Source organism: Anser brachyrhynchus (genome assembly GCF_964034855.1).
Source record: "Anser brachyrhynchus genome assembly, chromosome: 1".
In the NCBI taxonomy this organism is placed as follows: Eukaryota; Metazoa; Chordata; class Aves; order Anseriformes; family Anatidae; genus Anser; species Anser brachyrhynchus.
This window is the reverse complement of record NC_137694.1, coordinates 190,823,785-190,845,257: the sequence shown is the minus strand read 5'-3', so window position 1 is coordinate 190,845,257 and position 21,473 is coordinate 190,823,785. Positions and strand designations below refer to the sequence as shown.

General features: G+C 43.2%; 1 protein-coding gene across 4 annotated transcripts; it reads right to left on the bottom strand.

Moving 5' to 3' along the window:
* Nucleotides 1-12,442: 12,442 nt before the first annotated feature.
* Nucleotides 12,443-20,513, bottom strand: RNF6 (ring finger protein 6). 4 transcript variants are annotated; one of them, XM_080577322.1, is made up of 5 exons: nt 20,359-20,474; nt 19,571-19,652; nt 16,681-16,893; nt 16,013-16,120; nt 12,443-15,309 (listed from the first exon to the last, which is right to left on the bottom strand). In XM_080577322.1, the coding sequence occupies exons 3-5, from the start codon at nt 16,871-16,873 to the stop codon at nt 13,574-13,576; spliced, it is 2,037 nt and encodes a 678-aa protein (XP_080433448.1). In that variant the 5' UTR covers nt 16,874-16,893; nt 19,571-19,652; nt 20,359-20,474; the 3' UTR covers nt 12,443-13,573. The 4 variants fall into 4 exon arrangements, with proteins under 4 accessions (XP_080433448.1, XP_080433449.1, XP_080433446.1 ...); XM_080577323.1 differs by lacking the exon at nt 20,359-20,474 and adding an exon at nt 20,158-20,342; XM_080577320.1 differs by lacking the exon at nt 19,571-19,652 and having other exon boundaries at nt 20,359-20,513.
* Between the last annotated feature and the right edge of the window lie 960 nt (nt 20,514-21,473).

Here is a 21,473-nt window from a genome sequence, read left to right as displayed (position 1 = left end):
GAGTTTCGTGAAGCGAAGCGAAGACTTTACATAGAATTCCTTAGTAGTAAAACAGAAAACTTAACAGTCTAGTCAAAGAACCAAATAACTGTCAGGTGAGAGTTTATGATAGAAAACAAAGAAAAACAAGGAAATCTACTGCAAAAAATAATAATGCAATTCAATTTTTTATAGTCATACTCTTCCTATGTATCCCTTTGCTGGTGTTGTGCTCACCTTTCAGCCATCCCGCTGGGATCTGAGGTTGATAGTGCCAGTTTTCCTCAAGCAGCAAGTGTCATCGGTGTCTTGCCAAGTTCTTTGCTGGGAGCTGTGATGTGGTGGGGTTTCTTCTTCCTCTTTTCCTTCCTCCTGTTTGGATTAGGGCTAAGCCTGGGGCTATTTTTATATGATTTCTAGAATGTTTTTACACCTTGCTTTCTCTTCACTTGTCTACAGCTCTGTATTACATCCATACTTATTACGTACAATGCTATTTGTGTGTTATGTATTTGTTCTTTTTTTTTTTTATCCTGAAACCCATTCTTGCCCAGGTTCCATGTCTGCACTTCTCTGGCTGACAACTGGAGAGTTGTTTATAGGCCTGGGTTCTACAGAGCCAAGGCTCTGCCCCCAACCCCCCTCCCCCCTTTTTTTTTTATTTTTTTGTCATCCTATGCCTCCCCTACAGTGTCCTGTGCTCAGCCTTTCAAGGGACTCTGCTGTCATCCCAGGCTTGTATTCTTCTACACTACATCATTAGGTTAGTCCTAAACATCCGATTCTACACAGAATAACTCTTGTCACTATCCATGTAAAAGGTTGTATCAAACAAAGTTAAGCAGAAGGTAGACACAGCTATTGCCACCTCAGTAACAGATACTGCTCTTACAACTGAAAACAAAGCCTCATGCTGGCCAAGAAAAGCTCAGACAAAGCAAGCCTCAGCCCTGAAGCCTTGAAAACTCACTACAAATCTTGTGGCTTGCTACCGGTAATGGCACTATCCAGTTACAGGACGAGAGTAATTTCACGTAAGTTCTGCTTGCTTAATTCCTCTGCCTTTAAAAACAAAAATGGAATCAGACTGCCTTGGTCTTAAACCAAACGTTTGTGCTGGGGCAAAATTTTGTGGGTTTGTTTTTTTTTGATCCTTTTTACATGCATAGGATCAAAGCCAGCACAATGTAAAACATGCAGAAGTATATGTGCAGTATCTGTCATTCATCATGACAATTTGAAAAAGGTCAGAAAGCCAGCACCAGCTCTTTCAAGATTCCTAGAGAAAGCTACTTGCAGATCCAGAAAGTTTGCTTAGCATCGCTGAACTTAGGAAAAAGATAGGAAATCCTTTATGGACCTCCTTTGCAGAACCACTGTCTCTGTAGACCGGTAGGGGATGTGACTGAAGATATGGAACGCCAGGGCAGCAGGAAGATATTTTATGGCCAAGTATTAACGTGTGCACGGCCCGCTTGTGGCCTCCCAAATGATCTGGTAGTCTCCTACACTTTCTACTGCAGAAGGAACTTCACTTGATAATACCCTGCTCTTACAGTTAACTCATAGTCCAGGGATTTAACTGGAGAATGGGAAAAATTATGGTGAATTGCACATGAAATGGGGGTGAGGGGGACAGGGTGGAGGAAGGGTAAGCCATTACCTATCGGTGCAATGAGGGGAAAACAGAAGGACATGGATTTGGACTTTTATTTTTCAAGTCCCATTCAAAGTTCATTGACTTTTCCTGATGTACATTTGTTTCCTCTTATTTCTAGTGAGTTTAACAATGGAAATTAATCAGCACCAGGCACATCAGTGTTTGCCAGATGACTTTTGAATAATGACACTTGTAAATAAAATTATAGTGAGTAGGATAATTGCATTGGAAAGTGAAATTAGTACTCATTGTGTAGAAGGACGTGATCTGTGATTTGCCTGAAAAAATCTGAAAAACTGAAAAATATTGAGCCTTTTCTATATTAGCACTTACAAACCAGGGAAACTAAATAATGGAAAAAAAAAAATTAATTTTGTACTGAATACTCAGGACTAAGTACCACTTAATAAAACAACATCTGGGGCTCCTTCATACCTGCATGTTAATTCAGGAAGCAAACATTAGTGTTATTATTTTGCCAAAATAGCTCCAAATTTGTATGTGCATTCAAAATACAGTAAGTTAAATCAGATCAAGTCATTTTATTCCATGATAATAGTGTTCACAGAAGGAATTCATCAGGCTGGCAATAGTCAGAAGGCTGTGTGTAGAACAAACCTTTCAAATGCTTTGCACAGTAGATCATAGAGGTTTACCGAGCTTTTAGTGAACCAAGTTAGTAGTTTCCTAATAATGAAGAAAAAAAATGTTACTTTAAGCAAAGAAGGATAATACTGAAGAAATGAAAAGCTTAATAAAGGTAAGTTTAAGATAGATTTGCAGAACGTAGATCGTACTCACAGTGCACAAGGAGTATTTCCATTATTTTCACTCGCGTCCATGTCCCACAGCTAGGCTGCTAGCTAAGTTGAGTCTGATGTTCTCCTGCTTTGTGATCGACGAGATCGGTGCCAAGAGAATGCAAGGTGTGCACATAGCGCTGCCGTCCTGATTTGTCGGCAGCCACCCCCTACTATTGTAACGAAAATGCAGGGAAGCAAAAGTTGGTCTCAATCAGACGCGTGCAGAATGACTGAAAAATGCTTGGGAGAAGCGACACACTTAAGACGAAATCATACTCTGCAGGAAGTATGTAAATATTTGAAAAAAAATGCAACGTTTTGAACCGGCTACTATGGACAGGGCTGTCATTTGGGTGGAAATTTGGGTGGAAATAGCGACTTGCGCTTTATTTGAATAAACGTTTATACAAAACGCAAAGGCAAGGTGCCGGAGCGCCGACGGCAGGGACACGACGAGATGTGCGCCGTCCCAGAGGGCCGGGCGCTGCCGCCAGGAGCCGGTCCCGGTGCAGCACCGCGGACAGCTCCGGGCGGCCCCGGCCTCGGAGCCTCCGCAGGGAGGAGCGGGGAGGCCCCGCGGGGCGGCAGCCCGCAGCCTGCTTCGGGCAGCAGCGGGGCAGGAGGGGGAATCGGGGCCCGTCGTGGGTCAAGGCACGGTAGGGACGCAAGGGATATGGGGAACTGAGGGATTGGGATCAGCGGGGAGGCCAGAAGCCGTGTTCGAGGTCCAAGTACGCGGAAAGAGAGTTTGGGGAGTCTGCGGACTACTGGGTGATGCCTCAAAACCAAACCAAACTGAACCAAAGTAAAACAAATCACAGAGTACATTTTAGAAGTCTCTTGGTGAAATAACCCTAAACTTGGGTTTTTACTTCCATCTCACACCGAGCAGAAACTTTCACAAAAAACAACCTAAGCAAATGGAATTTAATCTAAAAAGAAGGAGGTCTCAGCTGTTGTGGCACTGGGGACAGTGCCCAACTGTAGGGCCTATGCAGTGACGAAGAATAGCCTATCAGAAAAACTGATAGGCTATATATATAAATATATATATGGGTATAAAAAATATACCCAGATATCCAATAATTCTAACTTAATCATTACACTATGATACTTTTTTTTTTCATATATATATATATAATTTTTTTTCTTCCTGCAGAGTTCAATTTATCTATGTATATCACGGAATGGTGTTGATTGGAAGGGACCTTAAAGCCCACCCAGCTCCAACCCCCTGCCATGGGCAGGGACACCTCCCACCAGCCCAGGTTGCCCAAAGCCCCATCCAGCCTGGCCTTGAGCACCTCCAAGAAGGGGACTTATATGTGTGTGCATCGGCACACATATATACACACAGACATAGCCTACAGCGCTGGGCAAGAAGTAATACGATTCCTCATTCTCACTGCATGCATACCCAAGTTAACTGCTACACATACACCCATTTTGCCCAGGGAGGTGGTGGAGTCACCGTCCCTGGGGGTGTTTAAGGAAAGGTTGGACGTGGTGCTTAGGGACATGGGTTAGTGGGTGACATTGCTTGTAGAGTGATGAATGGACCAGATGATCTTGGTGGTCTTTTCCAATCTTAATGATTCTGTGATTCATTAACTACGCCCTAACTCTGCTCATACACGTATTGGTGTTTCTGTTCTTTCAGTACAGACAAAACAGATCTTTATATGTCCACTGTTAACATGGAATGAATGGAAGGAATCAGCTGCATGCAAAATGTGCTTCAGAAGCAGCAAAAGCAATAGTAACAGCAACCCAACCACTCCATTTGTGCATCACTCACTCAGCTAAGGGCAAGACCTCACTATTAAAATAGCAACACAGTATTCTTCCCTGAGCACGCATGCTTGAAGGTAAAGGAATGAGCCATTACTAATGTGGCTCAGAGTTGTGTGAACTATAAAAATAACTTACAGGATGTGTAAGATATGTGCAAATGTTCAGCACAGTAGAACTGATGTTGCATAAGGAAATACATTTTAATGGAACTGCCCTCGATGAAGGCTTAATACTTGAGATGGGACAGAAAGGTCCAACACAAAAATTGAAGTGCTTTTTTTGGAAGTAGACGTAAGTGTTATTTCTGTCCCACTTGACTCAGGATAAGAACCCCAACTGTAGGAGCCAAATGGCCTTGACAAAGGGCTGCTAAAAATAATGGGATGAAGTGATTCCCGATTATAGCTGTTCAACCTGTAGAAGAAAAACAAAGCTGTGTTTATTTTGTTTTATGTGTATGTTTGATTCTTGCACTTCAGGCAATTTACATTACACTGAAGATAAATTTAGCGGTGGGATAAACACCTTCTGGAGTAAGTGTGGATGGAAAGGAACAGCTTGCACAGAGTTAGTAGGTGGTGAACCTGCTCCGGGTCTTATTTTAACTGGTCAAAGACCTGTGTAAACTCAGTGAAAAAAAAAAAGAAATTTTGCTTTGAGGTAGCCTGCGTCTCCAAATGTTGGGCTAAACCCATTCCCCCTGTAAACCAGAGCAGGCTGCTGAAGGCTGCAGGACGCCACGCAGAGCTCACCTTTTGCTGATAGTTTCCACGTACAGGCTGAAATCAGATTAGCTGCACAGCATCTCAGGAGAGCAAAGGGTACATTTCATTCTAAAGACTTATCTCTGAGTGCAGCACTGTTCGCTTGCCCATTTCTTTTGCTGCATATGCTGCTCTGATGAAAGCTGGGTATGCACAGCTTCGTTGTTACAGCCACATTATGTGACTGGATAACATTAATGCCATTTGCCTCCTCTCTCCTTTAAAATCCTGTCTTTGTCTTTCATTTGTCTTTCATGCATCGTGATGCATGATCAGTGCACTCAAAAGGTGAGTCAGGTCTCAAAGCTTCTTCACAAACTGGCAAGTCCTACAAACTCAATAAATAAACTCAGAAAATTCTCCTCATATACATGCCTGTGATTCCTTTCTTTACGTACTTACATGTTTATTTTTCATGGTTATTAACACTCTGCCTTCTGTTAATAGAACTAGGCTGCGCGATTCTGCTTGGCTATGCAAATCCAACCATGTTGACACCAGATCTAAGCCAAACCTTACTGCTGCACTTACATTAACATGATTTAATTGTGCCTGTGCCTTAGCAAGAAACCCGGTATCAAAGCCAACCTGATAACCTATCATATTTCCTGTTCTATTTTCCATTGTTACTGTTTTTAGATCAAAAGGCTAAATTTATAATCATCATATATCAGACAACCAAACATCCAATGAATGAATTCCCTCTTTCTAATTCTAAAAACCTTAAAACATGAACAGAATGAACACCTGACACTGAGCCAAACCAAGAGAGGCGATGCGACCCATCACAGCGACTCCAATGCACAAGGTGTAACTTCTTTGGTTAGGTTCAGAGCAGGGTGTCTGACAAACCTCTCAGGTCACAGCACAGCAACTACATGTTATGTGTCTTGCTTCACAGTTCTCTGTTGCTTTTCTGTTCATGATGCAGTATAAAGCAGACATTGCTGATATGGATCTAATATGCCCCAGGCTTATTGGGACATGAAAACAACATGATCCCCTTGTATTAGTTTTGGAGCTGTTCTGGGATACCATGCGTTCAATAAACCCTGAAAGACTATGAAAATTAGGAGGAGTGATGCGCCTATTATCCCCGATCATTCCCTTTTTCTAGACATGTAAATGACTCACATGAACTTTTCAGCAGTGCCAGAGGAACAAACTTTGCAGAAATAGTCTGCTACTAAGATGAAAGAATGAAAAAACTTGTAAATGGTTGCAGGTATAGAAAAAAGATCTAATTAATACAGAAAGAAAGGAAAAGGAAGATGGAAAGAGTCTGAGGAATAGGAAGAAATTAAAGCACTTCTGTCTAGTTTGCAGTGATTGTGTAACAAAGGAATCGATTTCTAGTTTATATATTATTAAAGGAGAGACTATTAGAGAGGCATACAGGGCCATAATAGCAGCTGGAAAGTCACTGATAACATAATACATGTAAAAAATGGAAAAACTGATTAACTTAGCCCGAGAGTCCTCTGTATCTTTTCAATGGTCTTGACCAATCCAGCTCTGAGTTATTTTCAGATTTAAGGCTTTCTAGACATGTTCTGGATTAGCACAGCAGTTGACCTGAATTTAATATTTCAATTGAAACAAATTGTTATTTTTAAAACTTCTGTCCATGATTTCCTATTTATTTCCACAGAAATAAAATTACTTTTCTTAATTTCAACAATACAAGTCACTTAACATCTTACTCCTTCCCCAGGTAAACCTAGGCTGATGCCAGTACCAATAGCTGTGTATCCTGAAGCAGATGACCAACAGAAAACATCTATTAGGTATTAACCAAAGATGGCTTAGAAGATACTTCTTACAGTTTGAGGATATAATGCTGTTCAAGTTTAACGTTATTTTTAGCTTTCTTTCTTGCCATACAATTATGTTTATGTAAAACATAACCTATTAAATATCTGAATAGAAGACAGTTGGCTGGAGAAATAATGCTCATTAAAAAAATGAAGAAAAACTGAGATAGATAGTAAGAAATATTTCTAAGTACAAGGCAGATCCTTCTCTCAGATTTACTGAGGAAATGACCATGAGCAAAAAGCATCACAAATTAACTTATGAACAAGTAAATTCTTCCCTTAAAGACAGGAATTTAAAAAGAATCCAGTAAAAGACTCGGAGCCCTAGAACAAAAGATGAGGAAAGATTTGACAGCAGCTCAGTAAGTGAACTTGGTGCTCTGAGAGAGGCCCATTTGTACCGAGAAATAAGCGTGGAGATGCACTAGAAAGCCAAGCTGTGTTGGCATAGGCAACCCTCCTTCTCACGTGTCCCAGCTCGGTCCTACTCAACTTCACAACTCTAACATTTGAGCACCTACTGCCCGTGACTGCAGGTAACTCTAAGTCTTCAAGTAAATCCAGTACATCCACTGAATGTCAAGTTACTATTACTTTTGTAGTCTTATACAAGATCTTCCTTGTATTTTAACCTTCACAGTAAGATTAATGAGCAGGCTGCAAAGATCTCTGGCCACCCATTTCAGAGAACTGGACACAATCTCTTTGACTACTACGACAGACACAAAAGGTGCAAAAATAGCTCTGTTGTCAGCTTATGACTTGACGAATAAGCGTTGTCAGCGCATAGCAAAAGAGGATTATTGTCACTCAGAATAGGTAGGCACCTGTCTGCAAGGCCAGTTTCCCACTCTCCCCACAGTTTGGAGCTGACACCCCCATGCTGCCACGTCTCCCACTGTGACTGCCAAGAAGCGCTGCTTCGTTTTGCGCTGTTACCACACGAGCTGCCCGCTCAGCAAACTGAACAGCAACCCTGCTGTGCAGGGATGTATCGCCCTCCCCCTGCTCTAATCCTGCTGACAGTGAAGTTGTGGTACCATGGGCGAGAGGCACAGACACCACCTGCTTGCCAGTGGGAACTGTGAGGACCTGTGGGCACCAGGCCACGTGCTCCCACTGCTGCCGCTATCCCCACACTTGCTGGAAGAAAGCCACTAGAAAAAAGTCCATCTATATTATGTTTGTGCTTTCTTTTGTACAGGAACTCCGGGTAGCAGAGAACTAGCTGAACAGATGATGAATCCAGCTTCCTGCAGCAAGGGCAGGTTCTAGCTCTTCCAGATCAAAGGGGACTACGTAAAATAAAACTGGGAGTTGCCCCACGTGGCCATTTACTTGGCAGCAACTGGAGACCATGCAATTACTTTTTCAGGTGTTTTAAAATCTGAGTTTGAACTGAAGCCAGGTGCTCCTGTTGCACTGGATTTCTACACGAGAGATTATGAAACAATCTGAGAGCCAGCCAAGACAACCGGGCCCAGCACTAGCTTCTCTGACCACCCCATCCACCCCACAGATGGAACAACTCCCTGCTTTTACTCCTGGGGCCACTACACACAAGTGTACATGCTCAGGGTGTGCAGTCCCTGAACATCCCGTTGCTCGTTACTTCAACAGAAGCCTCCAGGATTCTCCTGAGAGCATCCCACCCAACAGCACCGTCCTGCAGCTGCCCTGCACCTAGCCCAGGGGCAGATGCCGCGCGCAAACTTGGGCTCGCAGCTGCTAACAGTGACCCCCCTGCCTCAGGGAGGGCTTTTAGCTCCACTCTCACCTGTTCCTTATTGCCACAAGTTTCTCACCATCCAACCGCATCCCTTTTACTTGAGCAGGGTGAAGAGTTGGATCCAAGCCTGGCCACCTCCTAGCACACCTCAGCACCGAAGAGCCCTCTCTGGGCTGGCAGCTTTGTATTACCAGCCAGGTAAACACGTAGTATGTGGCTACACGTACTTTCCAGTGGACATTTTTATAGCAGAAAGAGCTAACCTTGCAGTAATTGACAGGCAGGAATTGGACAGGTCACCAAGTCATCACACGTTCTCTAAATTGCAAGCCTGAGAAGTGCAGAATCCATCCAGCAGGGCAATCACTCACACCAGCTGATGCTGGAAATGCTGCAAGAAAAGTGAGCCTGTGGAGCCATTAGCGCATACGCATCACACCTTCCTTATTAGACATACGAAGACAATAAATACAGGAGAATATGAATTTTTGAGGCTTCCTGTACTGAGTACTGTTAAGATTGCACAACCTTGAGAAGACTGGCTGCTGTGACACAGGAACAGGGCTGGGAAGTGTCCGGCTCCTGCTGCCTCTAGGGAAGGATGGAGGATGCCAGGAGCAAATGCAACGCCGTGCCACACCACGTTCAACAAGCACAAAGAACCTTCCTGAAGTGGAGCTCAGCAAGGGCGACAAATACAGTTCCACAGCAGCTGAAGCGTTACTTCAAACAGGGAGAAAAGTGTGCTTAATGGATGCTGCCAGAAAAAGCTTCTATCTGGAATGTGTAAGTCAACTAAATTAAAATGTCCACAGCAAATTATTGAATATGCTGAATTTTAAGAGGAAAGGAACACAGTGGATTGTTGGATCATTTGTGTCTTAGTGAGACTGAGGCTTGATAATTTACAATTTTTTTTAGAAAGAAAAGAAAAACAAAACAAACCAAACCTGTGGCATTCCAGAATTTGAACATTTGGCTTCACTTTCTTTTTGTAGAAAAGGACTAAATAAAATTCAGGTACAGATACTGGATCCCAAAACCCAAGACTGTGTAAGAATTGAAGTTTTCAAAGCCACATTTCGGATAACGTTGGAAATGTTAGATAACAGGAAACATTGATTTTCTGCACTCTAGGTAACAAACTGGATTTCAAACACTTGTATTCGATCCATTTTCCAGACATCTGCACCTTTAATATACCTGTGAACAAAAGCTCCTTGAAAATAAACCTATCATGGGCCACTTTGCAATTTTAAATGTTTGAAGTTACTCAAAAATTGACTGATATTGCAAACATGATGAAGCCAAGTGAGCGGTCTCAGCATTCCTCACATGCTCTCGCTTTAGTGCCTGACCTCAGGCTCCTCTAGTGATAGCAGACCACTATGTCTGTCTATATAACAAGATGGATGTTGCTCTTGAAAATGAACGTGATGCACAACTGTACTTTGATGCCTTTATACACACTCGAGTAGTCCAAGTGTCATGTCACTGTCCTAATTTGCATATCATTTTTTTCCCCTTTTAATGACATACGGTAACGTTATAAAGTTGTATTTAAACATCCAATCCTGTGAAAAAAAGATAGAGGCAAAGGCTATTGCACCTTTACATGAGATATGAAAAATAAGCTAGTATTTTTCCTCTCCTCAGCCCCTTGCAAGGCAGAAGAAAGGACAAAACATGCTATTGGATCACCTCACTGGCTGGAAATCAGGGATACCTAACAGGATTTAATAATGAACATACGAGCTTCACTCTGAGGGTGCTTTACTTGGATTTCAAGTTCTCCCCAACAGGTAGCACCTTAAGGACAATTACATATTTATTGTCCAAAATTCTTCATATATTTACTTCTACTCTTTCATTAAAAAAAAAAAATCACAAATTTACTGACTAAAGAGCTAGAAATAAATGGTTAACCTTTGAACTAGAAGGCACTGCTAGTAGAAATACCTGTGATAGTTAGCACATGCATACAGAACCAGAAAAGGAAACAAAGAACAAGTGATAAAATCTGCAAATGGTACAGAACTACTGTGGTACTAAAAGCAAAGACAAATCACAAAAGGTATGGTGCCCAGGATGAGAAAGGGTAGAGGAAATCTGACTTGCACAAAATACAAAATAATCCAAGGGGAAAAGAAAAAAAAAAACGAAACAGCACACTGTAGTACGTAAAATCAGCATGCAACAATCAGCTCAAGAGTTAGCAATCAGCATTCAGGTAAGAAATTGTGAAATCTTTTTGCACAACTTGTTAAAATACCAGCTCAGGGTTGAGCAGCTATCAACATCAAAACCAGAATATTAGGAATTATTCAGAAGGCCACAGAGGGGATAAAAGGTGTTATTGGATCACCATATAACGCTTACTGCATCCACATCTTGAACACTGCACGAGTACTAGTCCTCCCATTACTAAAGAGCAATAGGAATGGTTACAAATAAAGAATAGCTTCTGTGTAGAAAGAGATGAATTAGGACTCCTAAGTTAAAAATAAATAACAGTGGAGAAGGGGATAAAGCAGACATTTATAAAATTCCAACTAGCAAAACAAATGGGGAGATGTTATTTATGGTCATGTTGCATCTTAAAATACAAGACCTAGGAATAGTTAAAGGTATAAAACAAAAGAACTTCTCACAAAAGAAACTCTAACTCTGCAATGGGAAGCTGCAGGGATCAAGAACACAGATGGGTTTGAAAACTGCTAGGAATTGCATGGAAAATAAACTAACGAAGCAAGCCCTTAAAGACACAGATGGCTTGGATCAAGGAACCCACAAACCACTGAGACGGTAAAATAGTATTTGGGGGTGGGAGTGGAGAAGTGAAGGAACGTCACAGAGACACCAGCAACAGAAGCCAATACCAAAATGAACCGCTGAGGCTTTATTTGGTCCTATCCACACAATTGGCTGGGGAAGGAAGGTGCTGAGCAAATGACACCCATTCAAATGAGGTCAAGGGTAAATACTAGACAGCTCATGTGCGGCAAGACAGCAATATAGCACGGAAGACTTCATCCTTCCTATCCAGTAGCCCATGATTTCTAAGGAAAACTAACCGTACTTTTGAATATTCCACCCCTGAAGCTCAGTTACAGGTACCCTGTCTTGAACTCTATCAGAAATCTTGCTCTTAACATTACACACTAAAATCTCATCTTAATGAAAGAAGCCATGAGCATCCTCCCTCTAACCTTTAGGGCATTAGTGAGCAGGTAAGCAGAATTCCAACTAGTTAGTTAAAAAAAAAAAAAAGCTATATATATATATTCCCCACAGTAAGGGATTTAACTTCAAAATGACTTTGAAAGAACCAATCAGCAAGGCAACAGCAAGTCGAAGTCAGGTTTCTACAAACGTGGGACTTGAGTGAGGGAGCTATCAAATATAAAAGAAAACCATAGAGAGAAAACGAAGTAGCAGAAGGCATCCATGCATTTAGACACTGTCCGTAGCAGGAGTAACAGGAAAAAAAAAAGGTAGTTCTGATAATAACATTTCAGTTTCCTCACTTTTTAACATTGCTAAGGAGGCTCTCAAGAAAGGTGTTAATGTTAGTAAAAATTAGCAGTCCAAATCACATCAGAAGAGATCTTACCAATATCCTTAAGCTCATTTAAATCTAAGAAATTTCTTAGAACTACTTTTAGGAATAGAAAAGCACCTCCAATCTGTGGGACTTCTAACACAAGCTTTTCACGTGCAAAACTGAAAAGGACATAGCTTAAGACAGGATTGTACCATTTCCCTTCAATGTTGTCATGACCGGATGTTGTAACTGAAATGTGTCTTGTCACAGGCAGTCCATCGCCTTGTTATGGACTGAGTCTTGTTATCAATCTACTGGATACGGCTCAAGAGTAATTCACACAAAGCCTCAATTATTTACTTTGCAACTTTATTTCTTTATAAGTTATTGGTATAAAGTTTAATATCTAATTATACAGTAATCTGGGAACTTTAAGGGAAGCTTATTTTGTCCTTTTTAGTGTCTTTTGCCATTTGGTCCTCAGACATGTTTTAGGAGGACTAGTAATATATGTACCTTAAAATTCTGTACAAAAACACTTCAAGCCTTTGTTTTGTTTTTCTGAGTAGGATGCACAAAACATGCATATCGTAGACAATATAATGGTTAAGGAATTATTTCCCTCTTTAAACTAAGGCAGTCAAAAAAAAAACATGAATATTGAGTAATTTGGAAGAGTAAAATGACATCCTCAGTGCTCATTTATTCCTTGAGCAAATATCACGTTGAGTAAGACACACCCTCTTGGAATTGCCACTGATTTGACTGCTGTCTGTACGGAAAAGACGGCGATTGTCAAAGACAGCATTTAATTATGTACATTTTATAATGTCACTAACCCCTCCACTTTTGAATATGAACTTGTCAGCGTTAAGCATTGTGTAAAACCACATGCAAAAATTGCCATAAAAATTTTAAATAGAACCAAATTGGCAAGTTTTTGGAAAGGATATTTCAATGTTAAAAAAAATATATTGTATATTAAAATGAGCACTTCAAGTAACTTAAATATCTTTAGCAAACATATCCAGCAAGAGACTCTCTGTAAAAGAAATTGTTCTTAGAACAAAAAGCTAATGGATGGCTATTTAGACTCTAATTTTTCAACACAGTGGTAGGTCTGTGTGAAACAATTTGTCATCTAAATAAAGTGAGTCCATTACACTGTTAAAAAAAAACATACATTAAGCAGGACTGATTAACTATTGCATTTCCGTATTTACAAAAGTGCTTAGCATAACAAAATTACCTAAAAAAATATAAACTTTACTGATATCATTTGGTTCTATGTGTACTCCTAGATCTGCACTTGGAGAAAAATAGTATTTACATTGCTAGATTTAGACAAGTTTCCTATTATTTTTAAAGAAACCTAACAAAACTCCCCACACAAATGGACCCCTATGCAAGTCAACTCATTTGATCTGGCTCATCATAAATAGAGCAGAAATAAACCCTTGAATACTGAGCAGTATAAATCATTTTAGCCGTTGTCTGTGGCATTAGACCCCAAAACAGGCTGCCGACAAATCGGGCAAGTGGAGTTTTCAGAAAGCCAGCGATCAATACAATGAATATGAAACTCATGCATGCAAGGTAACTGCCTTAGCTTATTTCCTGTTACGTATTCGTTAATGCAAACACTACACGTTTTACTTATTTCGTCTTCAGTGTGAATATCCCCATAATTCCGGGTGGAAAGATTGTCAATCTGCTCTTTGGTTAAACCTCTTAAACGCTCATCTTCGTCATCTTCATTCAGCAGGAAGAAGTGGGCGAGACGAAGAATGGGCAGCGTTCCATTTTCCACTAGGTTGTTAGCATCTTGAGACTGTCTGCTTTCTTGATTTTCATTACTGCGGCCATAGTGTTGAACGTCATCACTCTGTCCGTTTGTTTCACTGCCACCTTCTGCCGCGTGCCCATTCCTAGAAGAAAACTCACTTGGATCACTGCTATTGTTGGCTGAACTGGAGTTATTCTGCTCTGCGTGTACATCTGCTAAGTGATGGCCGCCTCTTTGCATTTCTGAGTTAGATTCAGTTTCCATTAAAGAACTCAGTTCTCCAAAACCGGTCATAATCTGTCTAAGGATCGATCGAAGGGCCACCGATGAAGGTTCACCAAGCCCGGTTTCTGAAATCCGGCGAAGAGGTATCCGTATAGTGCTAACGTAGGTTCGAATACCCGCACGTTCTGATCGCGATATCGTGCGCCGAAATCCCCCACTGTCACTTTCAAAGGTAACTGTGTTTTCTGCCATTCCTACTCTAGAACGAGTTCTACTAGCAATACTGTCCCGGTCTCTGTTTTCTCCAGGCCGAATTCTTCTCACCTGAAGATCTAGTGTGATCGTTGGATGCCTTCTAACAGCAGCTACCGGCCTACTAGACTCCTCCTCCTCTGAAGTTATTCCCGAGGATGGGGCTGCACTGGAAACCTGAGGAGTCTGAGCAGCACCTCTTGCTTGTTCTTCGGCAGGCTGCGTAGAAAGCTGTGCTGTTTGTCTTCTGGTTCTGGTGGCTGGCTGCGTATTTCTATCCTGTCTCTGCCCGTGTTCCTCAGAACGAGCAGCGTCACCTTGCCTTTGCAGTGGAGAGCGGCTCCGACTACTCAGAGTAGACCTCAACCGCAGAATTTCCAGTCTTTGGTTTGAATTCATCCGAACATTAGTTCTAGATCTGCCTCTTGTGACTCCTGCAGAAGTACCTCTTTCTGGCATCTCTCTCTGCTCGCCAGCAGCTGTAGAATTATTACGTGTAGCACTTGTTTGGTGAAGGCCTGCCAACTCCCTCGTTCTACTCCTGAGCCTCCCTGAGACTGGGTGCGAGGCTGCTTCAGAGCTCTGCGCCACAGAACTTCTTAAAGACCTGGTCCTCGCAGTGCCTGAAGTCTCGCTGTTGGCCTCTCTCGCGGTCCTGCTCCTCGTTCGTGTGGTTACGGGACTGACAGCTCTTTGATGTCTTCTTTCTAAATACATCCTGCTACTATCTATACCCACGTACTCCTCACCAGCAGTTTCAAAACTGTTGTGCTCATGATTTATGTTGATTTCAAGACTAAATCTAAATTCCCCACTGTTTGGATTTGTTCGACTCACAGCTCTCCAGGTTTGGTTCCCACTCTGTCCACTGCGAGTGGCGTTGCCTGTGCGACGAAACGTGTTCAGCCATTCCAGCAAAGAATCTCCATTTGAGTTTTCTCCGAGAACGTCAGAATCTGAGAGAAACAAAGAATTGCAAACGTTCATACAACTGCGCGCTCAGCGCACAATGACACATTCCAAATCTTCTATGCTTACTGAGCCCTGACTTCAGCAACGTTATACTAGCAGGACAGCCACCCTTCTATGGCTAATATCATTCTGCTGAAAATACACCATATGTAAAATGGTTACTACTTCGCTGTATCTTTTTCCCCTGAGCTGGCTATTTCTTCTTCTTAAATCTGACTGAAATTGGCCGAATGATTAAGCCTATATTGCTGGGAAGTGAAGACAGCATACATAATACCAACCTCACTGTTAAAACAAACAGAAACAGAACAAAAATCAGCACAGAGGTTAACAGTTCTCCTGTTAACTTCTTTTCTGTTCTAACTCCCCTAACATACAATAAAACCTTTTAAGAATTAAAAGTGAAAATTATTTCTGTGCTCTTAGATTTCCTACCAAAGGCAAACCAGAAGAAGAGGAGAAAGAAATCTGTGGCTCACGTGGAAATATTTCATGAGAATTGATTCTAAGTTCATTTTCCATCATTACGAAATCTCTCTTAATTGAAGAACATTTTGCTGAGGCAAAATGGGTAAGAAGACATGAAATGGCCGGTACTGAAATTGGTCAGCATTTCTCCTAAATATCTGTATAGAACAGTATTTATGCATCACGGACTACATAAACATACAAACGAAGTCTGTTTACCTCCAACAGCTCTACCTTCACCTTCTCTGTTTTCCAGGTCAGCCTGCGATGCCAGACGCTCCTTAGCCCCCTCCAAACGTTGCTGCAACTCTTCTGCTGTTATTTCCCCTGAAAAAAATTTACGTTTTGATAATGCTGTTAGATAAGACACTTATTGGCTCAACACAGCCATGAAGAAGTGTTTTTTATCTTGAAGAAAAATCTTCAGAAACTAGGTAAAATTAATTAAATTTAAAAACAGAGCACCAGCGTGAAATTGGAATACAGGTAAACAGATAACAGAGGAAGCAAGTACCACGGAGGGGAGGTGTGTGCATCCTGAATGTGTTGTCAAGAGCACGCTGGCTTCCACCGACTCAGAAGCCCAAAAAACTGCACAGATGAACAGCTACTTCAGTTCAGCAGAAGTTAATTATTTGGGTTTGGATATCACCAATATACAGAGGTGTACTGCTTGAGAAAGATCTATTTTTCTTCCAGCTTTGGTATCTATTTAAGTTAACTTTTATTGGCTATCATTAATTTTAAACAGAAATGTAAGATTTTTCCCCCTTTCTAGGAAAACAGCAGCTGTCAGGCTACTGAAGTTGTACAACCAGGTGCGGTGCCTGCCAACAGCAGCATTACTTCACATGACAGCTTCTCTGCTGAGGGCATCCCCATCTTACCAGGAGTGCCGAGCAGGTTGCGGTCTCTCATCAGCCTGTAGTCTTCTTCGTTGAGCTCATTGATGAACTGGTAATAGGCTTCCTCCCTGCTGAGGCGCTCCCGCTGTCGTTGTCTCTCATCTTCGCCGTAACTGTGCTCTCGTGAAGACGCCTGCTCATTGCCGTTCCCTGCACGGTGCCGAGAGCGATCCATAATGGGAATGCCAGGTTGTCCTGAACGAGATCGGAAGGTTAGACTGCACAATAATTGAGGTAGGAATTTACCTAATTTACTTGTAGAAGTTCCCAGCATTTTCAATTAAGTTAGTTTATTAATAAATAGCTAAAGATGAATCAAACTATGTTATTTGCCAAGTCAGTTCACTGGTGTAGTTTATCGTGCAAGTATTTTGCTTCTAACTTGCACAAAGACAGCTAGAAGTCCCTTTTCCCTATCGAAAAGACACACCTGTTGGTACACCAACTTTAAAATACAATAGCAGAGACAAATTTATTTTAGCTAAGTAAGGACATTATAGGAAATTAAAGGGTAACAATCTGTTTCCCCTCTCCTGAGGGAAATACAACAGCAGTGTGTAGTATTTTAGAGGCTAAAATATCACTGAAAACACTGTTCTGTAATTACCCAGTGCAATTTCCGATGACCACGGTTACTGCTTTTGAGAAGACTATCTTCCACTTGAAATGTTTACTGATAAGCTCGTGAGACTACAGCATTATCTCAGTCGGTACCACCACTCCCTTAGCATAAAGCCTACGGATAGATTTTTGATGGAAATTATTCTTTTGACATTGTGACATTACTTGTACCTTGCCATCTTTAATCCGAGGATTAGCTAACAAAGGAATACACGTCTCCAGAAAACTGGTGTAGGAGAATGAAGTCGATGCTTACCCACAGAAATCCTTCACTTTACCAACACTGAACCAGTGGGGCCATGCCCTCAGAAGGCCTCCCGTGAGCAGGCAGAGGCATCATCCCTCTTGATTGCTGTGCTACTACCTGCTCTCTCTGCTTATGACTCAATTCTAGGCCAATCAAGAAATACCTAAAGAATACCTGTTCTTCAGCATTCAGTTTAAAAGAAGAGAGAGCAAAGCCTCATCCTTTCAACACGACTTCACATTTTTACAAAGTCACCTGTAACACCTGCTGAGGTAGACAACCGACAGAGCAGATCACTCCTAAAGAGGTCACCTGGCCAAAAGACTCACCAGATAGCACCATTCTGTTTACTGCGGAGAGGAAGTTATTGGTTACATCCTTGTTTGTTTGTTTTTGGGGGGGAGGTGTCAGTTGACCAACATATCCAACTCCCTCCAAGCATTAAATGGGGAAACACAGCACAGCATTCTCAGCACACTCCCACTCAGTAATTAGTCTTCCCAGGAAAGCTCACGAGCCAACAAACAGACCAAACCAACTAACTATCAGACATACATTCAATACAGAGTAAATCTTTACCAATGCTGCCAACAGATACAAAGAATCAGGAAATGTATTTGCCACGAGCAGACACCGGCATACATTTAATATACCTTGCTTATGTTCTCCTGCGGATCCATTCTGATGCATCCTTCGTCTCCTCATTTTCCATCCCACATGCTACTTTTCCCCCCACCGCAGGTAACTGCGCTTGCAAACATCCCTTCCCAACCAGACTTGTCATTCAGCTCTCTCCTGCATCCAATACTGCACTCCAAAGTACATAATGCTTCTCTCCTAGCTCCTTAACTCACTTAAAGATAAATCTGAGTACCTCCCTTTGAAGACCTTTTCTATTTTGATAATATTTGTGGGGGCTGTTAACTTACTATCTCTCTCTTTGCTTAACCTCACAAGCTAAGTAATCGCTGGCTTCTGTTCATGGCTACATTCAAATCAGGTCACTTCTCCTCTCTCAGTGTGAAACACCAGTTTCTCAGCCAGCTCTTATTACCGTGGTTTCCTCAAAGCAAACGCAATTGTCTCCTCCCTCCACTCAGCAAAGGTTATGGCGTTATCATCATCCTGATGGCACCAACACTTGGCTGTTGTCATGAAAATGCCCAGCCCATACTGCACTGAATATTAAAGAAAGCGCCTCTGCTCTTGATGACTTACAACTTGAGATAAACAGAAAAGGGGAAGAGGACAGATAAAATTCATTTAAAGCTGTTATTTAGATGAAAGCCTGACAGTAAGTGCTACTCTTCGCCCTACCACGACCATAAGTTAACTGACTTCCTGGATGTATCACCATGTGCTGCACAGAAAAACTCTCAAATAAGTTCTAGAGATGAAAAGTCCATCGCATGCCGTCTCCCTTAATCTGCATTCCACCTGTTGCTCAAAACAGATTCTTCACTTTTCATTTTGCATCCATACAAAACCTGGAAACCTCTTCCTCAGTTTTTGTGGGTGGTAGAAAAAAAAATACTGTTTTGTTGACAACTGTATGGTAGGGTGATTAGTCACACTCTTTAAATGAGTCACTTAGAAACGATAAGAAGTGTGAAGTGTTCAGTTGTCCCATCTGTTTGCATGGCAGCTACTACCCATAGTTATTATTATCAAACATCAAAACGAAGTGCTTTGGCCCTTGAAATATTTTAGGGTATTGAAATTTGAAGGGTATCAAGAGCACCAAAATGAACTACTCTGGCACTCAAGATACTTAAGAGTACTGAAGAGCTGAAGGGTTCTCAGTGGTAAGGTGTAAAAATGTGAAATTGAAAGGCCTTAATGACTCGGAATTACTCTTGCATCGCAAAGAAACAGGTGTCACACTGCAACAGTTTACATTTGGTAGAATTTTTAGCCTGAGACTAACTCTTATACTCCTTAACTGGAAGCTACTTCAGCACACTCACTAAGATGCACGTTCGTTTTTATCTAAGCTACATATACCTTAGGCTTTCAGGTTTTGGCCCCCTTCCGCGGGTTCCTGTCCCCACCTCCCTCGGGCATCCATTTCCCGAAAGGCTACCGGCTGCAAGCAAGACGACAAGCGCGTTTAGACGAGGGAACCGGCGGCACTACTTAGCATTTCTGTCACACTTCAGCCTCCGGGCGAGATGATCTCACCGAATTGGAACAAAAAAAAAAAAAAAAAAAAGAGAGAAAGAGAGAAAGGACCCACCAGCCCCTGCGTGAGGCCGGGGGAAGGACGGACGGACACACAGACAAAGCGGCAGCGCCGTGAGGCACCGAGCGGCCCCCGACCCCACCCCCCCCCCCCCCCCCCGGTCGGTGCCGCAGGGGGGCGGCGGGCGGCGACCCCCGGCCAGGCCGCCTGGGGGAGGGGAGGCACCGCACGCGGTGATTGACACCTCCCGCGGCCAATCAGCAGGCCGCCTGCCGGCCGCCGGCCAATGGCGGCGGGGCGCGGTAGGCCGCGGGCCCTGCCGCTGCGCCCCCTCCCCCCGCGCTCCAACCCCCCCGCCCCCCCCCCCCGCTCCCGCGGCCGGGCCCCAACCGCCGCCACCGCCACCAACCGCCGCTAACGGCCGCCGGGCCGGGCCGGGCCGGCCGCCTCCCTTCAGCGCTGCCAAGCAGGGCCCGGCCAGGGGGGTGCCGGGGCTGCCTGCGGCCGGGCAGCCCTCACAGCCCGGCCCCGCTCCCGGCCGGGAAAGAAAATGAGGAAAAAATGCTCAAAAACAGGGGAAAAAAAAATAAAACTCCCCCCCCCAACCGACCCGTCGGTGTGCGGGCGGCGCGCTCCAGCCCCGATTGCGGTCCGGGCAGCTGCCGGCAGCCGCGACGCGCAGGTTCCGAGCGGCACCGGCCCGGCCCCCCTCCGCCCAGCGCCGCCCCGCGCATGCGCGCGCGGCCCGGCCGCTGGGGGCGCGTGCCACGGCCGGTGGGGCCAACGGACGGGGCGCGCGCGGGGCGGCGGTGGGGGGTGGGGAGGGGCTGTGAGGAGAGGCGTGAGGGGAAGGCCAATGGTGGCGGTTGCTCTGGGTGCTGCAGCTCCTCACGAGCTTCGCCTGGTCCTGTATAGCGTCTTCCCCCCTCAAGCATAACCCTTTACACGTTTTCAATAAAGATTTTTTTCTCACTTCTTTATTTTTCTTTATTTTCTTTATTTCTCCCCCTACTCTGCCATTCTCCACATTCTCCCCCTTTCGAAGTACAGAGCCGTGTAAATTTTTCACCCAAGTTCCAAACCCTTTTACAAATCCCACATGTGCTGATAGCGTACACAAACTTTCCCTTCTGAGTTCCTTCTGCAGATCGCTTCTACACGGGACAGACACTGACAGGAGCGTTTCACAACTTGCATGAACTGCTCGCAAAATGAGAGGATTTCACAGGGATACCTTAACTCGTTCCTAGGATATCCAAACTGCTGATACTTTTGTTCAAATTTCCTTTCAGAAATACACGAAGTGTGGATATTTGTTATGCCACTGGTCTTGATGTAAAACCAACCCCTCTGTAATGCGTGAGGTGAGAGGAAGAGCGGGAGTCTGGTGTCCAGGAAGATAACCTCTGCTCCCCATTTTAACAACAAACTCCAGGATTTGTTTATTCTGGTTGAGAAAAGAGTTTACAGGCATGCTACATTTAGTTTTCTTGTTAGTTTACCCGTCTTTTATGTCAGTAACTGATTTCCACCAGACAAATTGACAGTGCGTGGGGGGGAAATTTTTAGCACCGAGGCTATGTGTGGGGCCACTCCTTTATGTTGCGTGTATTCAAGAAATGGAACCCTTGTTGTTATTCAGGTTCCTTGCCACACCAGGAATAATTAGCGATTACCACATTATACTATGATTTCCCTTGCCTGGTATAATTAAAATAGTCTTTC